Source organism: Trachypithecus francoisi, unplaced genomic scaffold, assembly GCF_009764315.1.
Source record: "Trachypithecus francoisi isolate TF-2019V2 unplaced genomic scaffold, Tfra_2.0 Lachesis_group12, whole genome shotgun sequence".
Lineage (NCBI taxonomy): Eukaryota > Metazoa > Chordata > Mammalia > Primates > Cercopithecidae > Trachypithecus > Trachypithecus francoisi.
The window spans coordinates 84311414-84326448 of NW_022681457.1; the positions used below are offsets into that span (position 1 = coordinate 84311414).

A 15035-nucleotide genomic window follows, 5' to 3' on the forward strand; every position below is an offset into this window, starting at 1 on the left:
CTGGGGAGCAGTGTTATGACCATAGCTTACTGTATTTTTTAACTCCTGGGTTCAAAGGCTCTTCCCATGTCCGCCTCCCAGGTAGCCAGGACTATAGGTATGCGTCACCATACTTGGCTAATTTTAATTTTTTGTACAGATGGGGTATCTCTAGGTTGCCCAGGCTGGCCTCAAGCAGTCCTCTCACTGTGGCCTCCCAAAGTGCTGGGACTACAGGCGTAAGCTACTGCACTCAGCCCCAATAAATTGCTTTTCAAAAGGCTCCCCTAACACTACCTCCAGGTATTTCCTCTTTACTACAACTAACTCAATCTTAGACATAAATCTTGTTTTCCCAAAAGACACCACTGTCTGACATATGCTCTAGTTGTTTAAGTAATTGACCTGGGATGGTATTTCTTTCAGCCAATTCCCAATACTAATAAATAATGTATAATTGGCCGGGCACGGTGGCTCACGCCTGTAATCCCAGCACTTTGGGAGGCCGAGGTGGGTGGATCACAAGGTCAGGAGATCGAGACCATCCTGACTAACACAGTGAAACCCCATCTCTACTAAAAATACAAAAAATTAGCCGGGCTGTCATGGCGGGCACCTGTAGTCCCAGCTACTCAGGAGCCTGAGGCAGAAGAATGGTGTGAACCCAGGAGGCAGAGCTTGCAGTGAGCCGAGATCGCGCCACTGCACTCCAGCCTGGGCAACAGAGCGAGACTGTCTCAAAAAAAAAAAAATTAAAAAAAAAAAAAAATAGGCCGGGCGCGGTGGCTCAAGCCTGTAATCCCAGCACTTTGGGAGGCCGAGACGGGCGGATCACGAGGTCAGGAGATCGAGACCATCCTGGCTAACACAGTGAAACCCCGTCTCTACTAAAAATACAAAAACTAGCCGGGCGAGGTGGCGGGCGCCTGTAGCCCCAGCTACTCGGGAGGCTGAGGCAGGAGAATGGCGTAAACCCGGGAGGCGGAGCTTGCCGTGAGCTGAGATCTGGCCACTGCACTCCAGTCCGGGGACAGAGCGAGACTCCGCCTCAAAAAAAAAAAAAAAAAAAAAAAAATAATGTATAATAAGGACTTATAATGCTTTTAGTAAAGGCTAGAGCAACTATTATTAAAAGTCCAGTATTTAAATGAGCATTAAGGATAGTTTTAATGTGAATTTTGAATGATCTATAAATGCATTTGAAAATTGATACTGCAAACCTTGTTTAGTTTCTTCTGGGGACTGAAAAACAAAGCATAGTGAACTCTACAATGTCTCTATGTTGATAATTTCACAAAGTATGCTCCCAGGGTTGTTCTATGGCAAAATTAATGACCCCAGAAAAAATAATTCCAGTGCTTTCACATATATATTTCACTACTTTTTTTTTTTTTTTTGAGACAGGATCTTACTCTGTCACCAGGTGGGGGTACAGTGGTGTGATCACAGCTCACTGCAGCCTCGACCTCCTGGGCTCCAGCAACCCTCCCACCTCAGCCTCCAGGGACATGGAACTGCAGGTGCACATCACCACACTCAGCTGATTTTTAAAAAAATTTTTTTGCAGAGATGGGGTATCACTATGTTTCCCAGGCTGGTCTCCAACTCCTGGGCTCAAGTGATCCTCCCACCTGAGCCTCTCAAAGTGCTATGATTACAGGATTGAGTCATCATGCCTGGCTTCACTACTACAGTCTTGAAAAGCAGGCAGGGAAAAGGGTATAATCATCTCTAGTTAATAGATGAGGCAACTGAAACTCTTTAACTGAAAGGTTACTTTAACTGAGAGGTTAAAGTAACTTGTCCAAATAAACCCAATGACTAAGTAATTCCTATGCATTGAGCTTCATTTACATTACCTCACTCGCTTAGTCCTTGCCACAAACCATACAAGGTATGGCTTAACATCCACACACTTCTCATTTTATTTTCATTTATTTTTGAGATGGAGTCTCGCTCTGTCACCCACGCTGGAGTACAATGGTGCAATCTTAGCTCACTGCAACCTCCACCTCCTGGGTTCAAGCAATTCTCGTGTCTCAGCCTACTGAGTAGCTGGGATTACAGGCACGTGCCAAAAAGCCAGGCTAATTTTTGTATTTTTAGTAGAGACAGGGTTTCGCCATGTTGGTCAGGCTGGTCTCAAACTCCTGACCTCAGGTGATCCGCCCCACCTCGGCCTCTCAAAGTGCTGGGAATACAGGTGTGAGTCACCGTACCCAGCCCACTTCTCATTTTAAGGATGAGAAAACTTAGGCTCAAGAAGGTGAAACTGCTCACATAGAAACATGCAAAAATTACAGAAGCAACAATTTAAACTTTTCAACTCTGCCCTACTCTGCTCCCCAACCACTCCATTTCTTCAGTGGGCCCTTTACTGATATCTGTGAAATATCAGAGAAAGTGTCTCAGAGAGGCTGGACATTTTCTGTGTGGATGCAATGTCATATTTATGTGAACAGTGGCAACCATAACTGGCCACACAAGGACTCTATTTAGGTTCCATCAGGTAGAAAGTACTATGGCAAAAAAAAAAAAAAAAAGTCGAAACTAATCTTCTCACTTGATCTCTGTGATCAAAACATACAAACCTATTAATTTTAATCAAATAGAAATTAATGAACTTGTTTCCAAACAAAACAAGGTTTCAGAGTTACCCAAAATACTCTTCCTGCCAAGCGTAAATGCAGCCACAAAATCCCCAGAGATAAATTTAGCACATTCATGTTGCAGTCTTCAGAGTTTCAAGAATGGTTTTTTCAATGTCATTATAAAGACTCAGAAGAACAGAGTTTGAAACCCAGTTATCCTACTTATTAGCATGTCCCCTGGCCATTAAACATGCAAGCCCTTTAATTTATCCAAGCCTTTGCTTCCTCAGCCATAAAAAGGGAATAATAATGCCTATCCTTTCTACTTCACTGTTGTAAACATCAAACAATAAATATAAAAACTATGTATGAAGTGAAAATCATGACGACTATTACTGTTCCCAACCTTAGCCCATCAGTACTGCTTCTAGTTTGAGCCACAGTACATTACAAAGCTCTCACTTTATATACGTATTCTCCCTATTTCTGTTATCTCCTAAAACAAACAGTCACCAACCATAATTACCAAGCTACTGTCTATCTTTCCTGGCACTATTTACCAGGGACAACCAAGGAGATTGAAAATGCTTTTCCTATCATTTTACTATGGCCCTGTAGGGGGTAAAGTCAAAGGACTTCCAAGAAGCAAACATCAGAAAGACAATAGTGGCTATCTCATCTAATTGCCTTGTCATCATTAAACAGAGAATTCAGACCTTTCGGAGATGAAGAAAAATATGGGAGCTATTAATCAGTATAGAACAAGAACTCTGAGTATTACTTCTTCAGGCAGTGTTGTAAGCTGTTCAACAATTCCTCTGGAGGCCGGGCGCGGTGGCTCAAGCCTGTAATCCCAGCACTTTGGGAGGCCGAGACGGGCGGATCACGAGGTCAGGAGATCAAGACCATCCTGGCTAACACGGTGAAACCCCGTCTCTACTAAAAACTACAAAAAACTAGCCGGGCGAGGTGGCGGGCGCCTGTAGTCCCAGCTACTCCGGAGGCTGAGGCAGGAGAATGGCGGAAATCCGGGAGGCGGAGCTTGCAGTGAGCTGAGATCCGGCCACAGCACTCCAGCCTGGGCGGCAGAGCGAGACTCCGTCTCAAAAAAAAAAAAAGGAAAAAAAAAATTCCTCTGGAACTGGTGAAACAGAAGGGGAAATGTCAGTTGACAAAACAGCAAAACTCAGCTGTCAGACATCGATTGCAGAAAGGAGAGGCAAATACACTTACCAAGCAATGGAGGGAAAACATGCAAAATATTAAATCAAGTTTGGAAGCAGCTAGCTTTTGGGGAAAATAATACATTTAAGATCTTGGATATGCTTAATGTATTTTTTAAAGTTACTATAATTATTTTTTGAGCTCCCATTAGTCTTTTTTGGACCAAGGCCATTAAATAAATACATAAGTAAACTCTCTTTCATCTATTAAAAAAAAAAAAGAAAGAATAGTGTCTAAATTAACCACTTCTACTTCCATCTGTCTCTGAAGGATGATTTCCTACTTGTGACCTGTTCCTAACAGAAGAAATGCTCAGATAAATTAACTAAAGCCAAGTCATTATTGAAAAGATTACTTAACAGCAATAGCTGTGTATCCCCAAAACCAATGAGATTTTGTTTTCCAAATCATTTATTAATTTTTCTAAATACCAAAATTTAACTCTTCTAGAAGCATTGCCATTTTCCATCACCTTGAAGAAATAAGCGCAGTTTCTAATAATTTGGATCTAACCACACTAGTCTTATTATTCCATACTTGTTAAGAAAAATTTTGTGATGAGCTACACAATTCTGTCATTTAACACAGCTACATAAAGCCAGTTTCTTTAACTCATGAAACAATGATGGTATCTGATCATAATTCTTTTAAATTTAGGAATCTTTCTCTTACTGGTACTAGTGGATCTAAAAGTTCTAGAGAAATGATGATGATGATGATCAGGATGATAAAAATAAAAAAGTGGCAGGGCACAGTGGCTCATGACTATAATCCCAGCACTTTGGGAGGATGAGGCAGGCAGATCACAAGGTCAGGAGATTGAGATCATCCTGGCTAACACGGTGAAACTTCATCTCTACTAAAAATACAAAAAAATTAGCCGGGCATGGTGGCACATGCCTGTAGTCCCAGCTACTCAAGAGGCTAAGGAAGGAGAATCGCTTGAACCCAGAAAGCGGAGGTTGCAGTGAGCCAAGATCGTGCCACTGCACTCCAGTCTGGGTGACAGAGCAAGACAAAAACAAAAACAAAACAAAACAAAACAAAAAAGCAACAACAAAAAGAAACCCCACATTATTTCATTCAGTAAATAGGAACTATATGCTGATTACATGCCAGGCACTAGGTATAAAATGATGAACAAGACCTTAAAGTACTATTTCTTTAAGGAACTACCAGTCTGCCAATTAAACAGTCAAATCGGGCCAGGCACAGTGGCTCATGCCTGTAATCCCAGCACTTTGAGAGGGTGTGGTGGCATGCAACTGTAGTCCCAGCTACTCGAGAGGCTGAGATGGGAGGATCATTTGCGCCTGGGAAGCAGAGGTTGCAGTGAGCCAAGATCACGCTACTGTACTTCAGCCTGGGTGACAGAGCGAGACTGTGCCGGAAGAAAAAAAAAAAAATCCAGGCGAATTCAACATAATGCGATAAGTACTCTGACAGGAATAATGATAGGATGCTACCCTACCCACATTCATCAGGCAGGGAGTTTCAAATGGTTTCTTAGAAGACATGACATCTCAGCTGGATCCTAATGGAAGAGGATCTTTTTTCTACCTGGCTTCAGGGTAATAGTTCCCATATTCTGTAGTTTTAAACTGACTAAGCAGTTATGTTTCTGTCTTTTTTGCTCCACAGCCATTACTACCAATAACAAAGGTTAAGAAAGCATGCTGGGACTTGTAAGTGTAGCACCCTCTTTTGTGTTACAAAAATATGAAAATGAAAACAACCATTATGAAGTATTAAACAATTTGACAGACTGTCTCTCCAAGAAGTAAATTACTCACAGTGCCTTCAATCTCTGAATAGAGTCCTGACCAGAAGCTGAAAGTGCTTTTATCCAGTTGATACAGTCGAGATTTCTCAAATGTTTCAGAATCCATGATCTGTCCTAATTCTGGTGGTACATGAGTTGTTGTTTTATATATTCTTCTCTGAAAAAAAATAAAAAAAAAAAAATAAAAATAAAAATAAAAATAAAAAAACAAAAAAAAGAATATATATTCTTCTCTGAAATATTTTAAAGAAAACACTTTAGTGAAACAGTCGATTATTATAATAGTCATTTATGATCAAACATTGAATGGGTTATGGCTTGCCACTTATTTCTGTTGAATTTGCTTTATACCTACACAAATATTGCACTTGATCAAGTACATTAAACACTGAAACGACTGATGCAGGAAAATAAAAGCAGAACAAGAGAACCTGAGGTTAGCTGACTGGTAAAACTATAATCAGGGTTGTCACCACACTTCAGTTTGTATATGTAAACCAAAGTTGTAACATCACAACTTTGTAACACATACTACTCATTCTGGGTATTACATACCTCCTATAATACGGAAAACAAATTCATGGAAAGGAGAAGCACACATGCTAATCGTAAGTATGAACAGATACTGAGGCTGCTCATTAAATTTGGTCCTAAATGCCAGAAACTTGAGGAGCACCAGATGGAAACATATCAGGTCTGTGAGAAAAGACTAACTTTCAGTCAGGCACACTGGGTCACGCCTATAATCCCAGCACTTTGGAAGGCACGGGCAGGACTCCTCGAGCCCAGGATTTCGAGACTGGCCTGAGCAATGTGGTGAAATCCCGTCTCGACAAAAAATACAAAAATTAGCAGAGTGTGGTGGTGTGCATCTGTGGTCCTAGCTACTTGGGAGGCTGAGGTGGGAGGATCACCTGAGCCTGGGAGGCAGAGGTTGCAGTAAGCCCATATTGTGCCACAGCACTACACCCTGGGTGACAGAGACTCTATCTCTTTAGGAGAAAGATCAACTTTCTCATTATACTAAATTCTAAAAGGTAAGGGTAATTTCAGTCCAGGAAATGTAATACAGAGAATGGATACCAAACAAAATAATGGGCCACTACAACATGCTTTCCCTATATATTGTTGTGTGCCAATAAAAGCTGAGGGCAGGTAGAGCACGGTGGCTCACGCCTGTAATCCCAGCCCTTTGGGAGGTTGAGGCAGCAGGATGACTTGAGTCCAGGAACTCCACACCAGCCGGGGCAACATCTCTACAAAACAATCAAAAAATTAGCCAGGCACAGTGAGCTGCCCCTGTGGTCCTAGCTACTCAGAAGGCTGAGGTGGAGGTGGAGGGGTCGTTTGAGCCCAGGAGTTCGAGGCTGCCGTGAGCTATGATGACGCTATTGCTCTTCAGCCTGGGTGGCAGAGTGAGCCCCTGTCTCTGAATAAAATAAATAAATATTCTATCCTGGCCAAGATGGTGAAACCCTATCTCTACTAAAAATACAAAAATTAGCTGGGCATGGTGGCACGTGCCTGTAATCCCAGCTACTCGAGATGCTGAGACAGGAGAATCACTTGAAACAGGGAGCCGGAGGTTGCAGTGAGCTGACATCGTGCCACTGTACTCCAGCCTGGCGACAGAGCTAGACTCCGTCTAAAATGAAATAAATAAATAAAGATTAAAAATAAACAAATAAAAGTTCAGATCTCTAATTCATGGTTATCTCAGGTAAATTGTTAACTTTCACTTTCTATTTTACCATTTTATTTTATTTTTTTTTTTTTTGAGACGGAGTCTCGCTCTGTCACCCAGGCTGGAGTGCTGTGGCCGGATCTCAGCTCACTGCAAGCTCCGCCTCCCGGGTTCACGCCATTCTCCTGCCTCAGCCTCCCAAGTAGCTGGGACTACAGGCGCCGCCACCTCGCCCGGCTAGTTTTTTGTATTTTTAGTAGAGACGGGGTTTCACCATGTTAGCCAGGATGGTCTTGATCTCCTGACCTCGTGATCCGCCCGTCTCGGCCTCCCAAAGTGCTGGGATTACAGGGTTGAGCCACCGCGCCCGGCCTATTTTACCATTTTAATACTTTAAACTAAAATGATGATTTTATGAAAAATGAGAAATATATATATATATATTTAATTTAATTTAATTTTTTTTGAGACCCAGTTTCACTCTTGTCACCCAGGCTGGAGTGCAGTGGTGCAATCTCAGCTCAAGCGATTCTCCTGCCTCAGCCTCCCAAGTAGCTGGGACTACAGGTGCACGCCACCACACCTGGCTAATTTTTCTATTTTTAGTAGAGAGGGGTTTTCGCCACGTTGCTCAGGCTGGTCTCGAGCTCCTGACCTCAGGTGATCCGCCTGCCTCGCGGCCTCCCAGCACTTTGTAATCCCAAAGTGCTGGGATTACAGGCATGAGACACCGCGCCCAGCCCGATAAGGTTTTTTTGTTTTGTTTTTTTTTTTCCAGCAGAAATAATATATGCATTTTAAGGGCGCAAGTTCTTGGAAGGACTGCAAAATCCTATGGTTAGGCACGATTACATAAATGTCAGGAGGAATTTGGGTGTCTAAATCCTTTTGAAGGCTTATTCCAAAGATAAAGGAGGCCAAGTCTGGGCCCAAGGATCCCAAAGAAGCTGCAGGGAGGGCACGAGAGCCCAAGCCTTCCTCCAGGCCCTAACGGGATCAGGTCCCATGATAACGTTACAGAAAACTTCCTTGACGCACCAAGATCCCCCTCAAAGCCACAGCCCGCCATCGGGCCAAGTTACAAGACTCAGCAGGGACCACAGAGACAAGACTGGCGCAGGGACTGGAGCAATCAAGAGTCTCAGGGTCGAAGTCAAGGCTAGTCCAGGGCTGGCCGGGTGTGGGGGTCAGGTTGGACCCTGTCTAGGCTCACCTGCCGCTGTGCTAGGAAGGTCTCCCAAAGATACACTGTCCAGGAGAAGAGCAGCACGGCCCCGAAGATACGCTTCTCGGCCGGCATCTCCCACAAAGCGTCCAGCGATGCCCACATCCCCATGGCCACCCGGTTCCGCCGGCTCCTTCAGCGTGCACCGGTGCCACACCGACACTCGTCCCCTCAGAGCGTCCCCGCGGTGTCACAGCGATATCCGTTCTTTCCGAGGGCCCCTATTCCGATACCCGCCCCCATCCCTCCCTCTGCGCGCCGCTGGCAGTGTCACAGACACACTCTTTCCTTTGCAGACTCTACCCAGTCCCTCTTAGTTTCTATAGAAAAACCCCCAGCCCCACCTTCCTCACTTCCGGCCCAAAGAGGGCGGGGACCCAGACGCCAAGTTCCCGGCCCTACTGAGCTGTGTTGCATCAACATTCTTCCCCAACCTCTTAACGCTGGGTTCCGGTCTAGGGTTCAGGCTTTCCTCCTGGGCCCGTGAACGCGGCGAAGTTCTCGGCTTTCTAATCTCCAGAGCCGCAGTTCCATCCCCTGGGTCAGCGGCTTACCTTGACTGGGCTGCAGTATCTGCCCTCCTTCCCCCAACAAGGCGACAGGTAGTCGGGGCTGGGACCGGACTGAGTGGGCCGCGGCTCCCGCCTGAGGTGGCTTGGAAGGACGCGACAGCAGCCGATTTCCCAGTCTCTAAAAATCGTGCCTCTGAATTACAGCTAACTCAAAAGCGAGACCAGGCATTAGAAATGGAGTATTTTGGCCAGTATTGGGTGTTCGGAATTCAAGCGTATGAGAGAGTGGACGGTAGCGTTGAGAATTTTCATTTGAAAATCTCGTTTCAACCACCCCAAGTGTAGTCAGAGGCGGGCGTTTTCCCTGCAAGAGTGCCCTGGAACAAAGCAAGGATAGCGTGGGTTAGACGTACCTGAAATGAAAGCGTCTTACTTTAGGGTACAAATTTGCATTAGGAAGGCGCAATGCCATTTCTCTCTTGGAATTCAGAAGTGAAATATGGTGACTGGGACACCTGTACGTTTCTTTGACTTAAAAAGTGAAGTCAATTATTCTGACCGAAAGTTAATCTGATGATTAATTGGTTAAACATACTATCGTTGCTAATTAGCATAATTATTATTTACAATAAAGTGAGCTAAATAGCTACAACTAAAATATATTTAAATTACCGTGATACTGTGATGCTAAAGATGTATTGAAAGTAATATCTTGAATTTCTCAACCCTGCCTAAATGCCTCTGAGAGTAATTAGTATAATTAAAAGTCACTAGAGAAAGTGGATGACTCTAATAACAGGATAACAAATTCTTTTCAAGTCAGATGGTTTCCAGTTCTTTGCTTTCAACAAAATGAATGGTGGCCCTATTGAATTGTCAGCTGATGAAGGAACACTATTTGGTTTTTGGCATGCAACTCAGAAAGAAACCAAACGATTGATTGACATTCTTACAACAAAACTACTAGCATTCTTACCTATTTGTTTATGTAAAACCATTTCTCAGCACTTGTATCTGTGAAAACAACAGAATTGAAACTGAACCCTGTTAATCCACCAGTAGGAAGAATTCATCCAGATAAATGAATTAATTGGTGGGTCAGCCCCATCTGTCTAAGAGATGTGTTCCCAATAGAATTTCACCTTTTATAACTATGTATTATCGATATTTGTAATCATGTCATTTTGATCCATTATATACTAAAGATTATTGTGATGATTACTCACTTCAGAAGAATTCCAGCGTAGAGCCATAAAGTTACAGGAAATTTTTTTAAAATTTACTACATGTCGTATTTTTATTGCCAAGAAGTGATCAATAAAAGGTTGTTCAGACATCAAAGTATTACATTTGAATAACATTTTTTTGTTAGAGTACAATCTAAATATGTTAGAGATAATAAAAGAACAGTGTTGAAGAGCTCATTAGTGTATGTTTTAATGGATATGGTGGTTATTCAGTTATGTAGATTCTCTTGGATACATTATAAAGAGTGATTTAAGTTTTTAAAATTCTTTATCTTGAAAAGTTGCAATGATTTAACAGTTTTATCTTAAAATGTCAGTATTTATAATTTGCAAGAATTTACATCCATTGCAACTATTTGAATTTATGATGAAACCTGTTAGATACCAACTTAAAAATATGAGGGGTAAACACTTTTTCAAAATTTTCTCTCCCTCAGGCCATCATTGCTATGCCCTCTTCACTCTTGTCTTCAGCTGTCTTTGAGTCCAAAGCCTCACAGGAGCTTCTATCACCCAAGTTTTGTGGCTAAGGGCACAGGTTTAGAGTCAAGCTGCTTGATTGCCAGCCATGGCTGCACTATGTATTAGCAAGTTATTTAATCTGTCTGTGCATCAGATCCTCCTCAGTAACATGAGAATAACATAGCATGTACTTACTTTCTTGTATTGTTAGGATCAAATGAGAAAATTCATGTAAAGCTCCTAGCAATGTAGATGGCTCTGAGTGCCCAATAAAGGTTAGCTACTGCTTGGGAGAGGGGCATCATAGCATTGATCGGTCACCACGTGTCTGAAGAGATAGGAGAGTAGGAGGCCCAGGTTTCAAAAAGCCAAGACTGACTGGAATTCATTCATTCAATCAATACTGAATGTCTGTGAAATGCCAGACGCATTTCCGGGTGCCAGGGATATAGCAGTGAACCAAAGCCCCTCTCCTGGAGCTTACATTCTTAGCTGGGGTGGATGCAGTGTTTGATAAATAATAAGCAAATATTTAATAGTAAAAGTGGAAGTGGTGATAAGTGCTATGAAGAAAAAGCAGTAAAAAGGCAATACAGCATGTTGGTGTGAGGGGTGCTGCTTTACATAAGTTGGTCAAGGAAGCCTTCTCAGATTAACTGGCATTTGAGACCCCCCAAAAAAGTAAGAGAAGAAGCCATGTGGATATCTGAGGAAACTGCCAGTCAGAGTGAAGGGGAAGTGCAAAGGCCCTGAGATTGGCCAGTGCTTATCGTATCTGAGGAATGGCAAGAGGCTGTGGAAAGAGTAAGGAAGACGGGGAGTACAGATCCATGCCATCATGCAGTCTTTTAGTTAAAAGACTTTTACTTAGAATGAAAGAAGAAGCCATTGCAGGATTTTGAGCAGAGCATTGCAGAATTTTCAGCAGACAATCCTCACTACAACGTGGAGAATAAATTTAATGGGGAATGGAAGGAGGGAGTGCAGTTAGGAGGCCATTTCAAGAATCCAGATGATTTAGCAGTTGCCAAGGATATCAGAAAAAAAGAAAAAAAACCAGGTGAGAGATGGTAGTGCAGACTAATGTGGTGGCAGTGGAGAACTAGTGAATTATGGAAAGTGAATAATCACTTGTTTCTTTTTTCAGAAAGACAGTGCTAATAGAAGGGCTGACCCATGTGGAGTCTAAAAATGGGAACCTCAAAACAGGCTGTTGGTAGGCTTTTGCTAAAGGAGAAAGGCTGGCAGGGTGTGTTGACTCACACCTATAATCTCAGTTCTTTGGGAGGCCAAGGTGGGATAATTGCTTGAGTGCAGGAGTTCGAGACCAGCCAAGGCAACACAGTGAGACTTCATCTCTATAAAAATAAATAAAGGGGCCAGGCGCGGTGGCTCACACCTGTAATCCCAGCACTTTGGGAAGCCGAGGCGGGAGGATCATGAGGTAACACAGTGAAACCCCATCTCTACTAAAAATACAAAAAATTAGCCAGGCGTGGTGGCGGGCACCTGTAGTCCCAGCTACTCAGGAGGCTGAGGAGAATGGCGTGAACCCAGGAGGCGGAGCTTGCAGTGAACCGAGATTGCGCCACTGCACTCCAGCCTGGGCGACAGAGCAAGACTCCGTCTCATAAATAAATACATAGATAAATAAATAAATAAATAAATAAATAAAGGAAAATGACTGAATTTGAAGGATAAAGATGATGATCCCTAGAGTGATAGACATTGCTGTAGGGTAGTCCATCTACCCTAAGCTATATGATACAGTTGCTCTCTCAAGTTTTTCCCCTATCTTGCCTTGATTCTCTGCTTATCAAGCATTCAAGGTCCCTTAACTAAAGCCCTGGCCATAAGTGCTCAGGCCCCAAGAAAAGAATGATCCCCCTTGGCTGGGCATAGTGGCTCACGCCTGTAATCCTAACACTTTGGGAGGCCAAGGGGGGTGGGTCACTTGAGGCCAGGAGTTTGAAACCAGCCTGGCCAACATGGCAAAACCCTGTCTGTACTAAAAATACAAAAAATAGCCATTGGATACTATGTTCACTACCTGGGTGACAGATTCAGTTGAAGCTCAGAGCATCATGCAGTATATCCATGTAACACACCTGCACATGTACCCCTGAATCTAAAATAAAAATAAGTAAATTAAAAAAAAATACAAGAAGAAAAAAAACAGGCATGGTAGTGGATGCCTATAATCCAGAGGCTGAGGCAGGAGAATTGCTTGAACCCAGGAGGCAGAGGTTGCAGTGAGCAGAGATCAAGCCACTGTACTCCAGCCTGGTTACCCTAACAAGAACAGCTGTTATTTGTTTTGCATCTAGCTCATTCTGCTTTCTAGCTCATACGTTCTGTCTCTCATATAGGCTACTAATTCTGTGTTACTCTGTTAAAAAAGAACAAAAACAAAAACCCTATAATGGTCCGTTTCTGACAGTATAAAGCCCAAACTATATGGTATGACCTTCAAGGTCCTTCATTACCTGACATCAGTCTACTCTTCAAAATCCTTCTTTTTTGGCTGGGCGCGATGGCTCACACCTGTAATCCCAGCACTTTGGGAGGCTGAGGTGGGTGGATCACGAGGTCAGGAGATGGAGACCATCCTGGCTAACATGGTGAAACCGTGTCTCTACTAAAAATACAAAAAATTATCCAGGTGTGGTGGTGGGTGCCTGTAGTCCCAGCTACTTGGGAGGCTGAGGCAGGAGACTGGCCTGAACCCGGGAGGCAGAGCTTGCAGTGAGCCGAGATTGTGCCACTGCACTCCAGCCTGGGCAACAGAGCAAGACTCTGTCTAAAAAAAAAAAAAAAAAAAAAACGTAACTCAATCGGAGCGGCGCATTTGAGAAGGCGCCTGTGAGGGTCACTCCTCAGCTGCCGCGCTCCCACTCCGCGCCAACGCAACTCTGCCCGCCCCCGCCCCGAAGGTGGACGTGAAGCTCCAACACCTCGACTTCTGGGCCAGCCTCCATGGCCAGGTCCCGGGACTGCTGGACTGGGACATGGGGAACGAGCTCTTTCTGGCCTTCACCACATCTCACCTCTCCTTAGCCGAGCAGAAACTTGCCAGGTATAAACTCCGAATTGTTAAGCCACCAAAATTACCCCTAGAGAAAAAACCCAACCCTGATAAGGATGGTCCAGATTATGAACCCAACCTCTGGATGTGGGTAAACCCCAACATCGTGTATCCCCCTGGAAAGCTGGAGGTCCCAGGACCTAGGAAGAGGGAGGATCTGACAAGCACACTCCCCTTGTCTCAGCCACCACAGAAGGAGGAAGATGCCAGCTGCTCAGAAGCCACAGGGGTGGAATCACTGTCCCAGTCCTCCAGCAAGTGGTCTCCCCCTCGGAAGCGCTTTGCCTTTTCCCCCAGCACTTGGGAGAAAACACTTCCCCTTTTTCCGGACAGCCCCAGAAGGCTGGAAGAATACTGTCCGTCACAATCTCTGTTTTCGAGACAGCTTTGAGAAAGTGCCTGTCAGCATGCAGGCCGGGGCCAGCACGCGGCCTCGATCTTGCCTCTGGAAGTTGACGGAGGAGGGACACCGCCGTTTTGCGGAGGAGGCTCGCGCCTTGGCTTCCACTCGGCTGGAAAGTATCCAGCAGTGCATGAGCCAGCCAGATGTGATGCCCTTCCTCTTTGATCTTTAACCCCAAGAAGCAGGAGCCAGCTAATGCTTTATTAAATTTACCCTCAGTTAAAAAAAAAAAAAAAAAAATATATATATATATATATATATATCCTTCTGGGCTGGGCGCAGTGACTCATGCCTGTAATCCCAGCACTTTGGCAGGCCAAGGCGGGTGGATCACCTGAGGTCAGGAGTTCCAGACCAGCCGGGCCAACATGGTGAAACCCCATCTCTACTAAACATACAAAAAATTAGCCAGGTGTGGTGGCGGTCACCTATAATCCCAGCTACTCGGGAGGCTGAGGCAGGAGAATCGCTTGAACCTGGGAGGCAGAGGTTGCAGTGAGCTGAGATCGCTCCACTGCACTCCAGCCTGGGCAACAACAGCAAAACTCTGTCTCAAAAGAGAAATAATAATAATAATAAAATAAAAATATACTTCCATGATGATCCTCCTTGGGAATAATATCTTCCATTTCTTTGTCTGCCTATGTAATCATTTATGGGACACCTCAATGTCACTTCCTTTGCAAAGCCTTTCCTGGCCCCACCCTGTATTCACCCACCTGTTTTTGTATTTAGTACACGACGGGGAAGTCTCATCCAGGGGTGGCATTTTAACTCCAGTGGATCAGGCGGAAATTACAAATGGTCAAGATTACCCTTCCCTTAGGAAGATGCCACTTT

General features: G+C 44.0%; 2 protein-coding genes across 3 annotated transcripts in view; one reads left to right on the top strand and one right to left on the bottom strand.

Moving 5' to 3' along the window:
• The window catches only part of ZMPSTE24 (zinc metallopeptidase STE24), a 50379-nt gene extending 41559 nt beyond the window's left edge, over window positions 1–8820 (bottom strand). The window contains exons 1-2 of one of the 2 annotated variants that reach the window (XM_033226963.1): window positions 8475–8820; window positions 5588–5734 (exon numbers count right to left, since the gene is read on the bottom strand). In XM_033226963.1, coding sequence (XP_033082854.1) covers window positions 5588–5734; window positions 8475–8597 — 270 coding nt within the window. In that variant the 5' untranslated portion in view covers window positions 8598–8820. The remainder of the gene's footprint in view (window positions 1–5587; window positions 5735–8474) is intronic. The other variant, XM_033226962.1, reaches the window with a different exon arrangement.
• A 4739-nt stretch (window positions 8821–13559) lies between these two features.
• On the top strand, window positions 13560–14183 carry LOC117093908 (forkhead box protein R1-like). The gene has a single exon (XM_033229337.1). It carries the CDS (start codon window positions 13716–13718, stop codon window positions 14181–14183), a length of 468 nt encoding a protein of 155 aa, XP_033085228.1. The 5' UTR covers window positions 13560–13715.
• The last annotated feature ends 852 nt before the right edge of the window (window positions 14184–15035 follow it).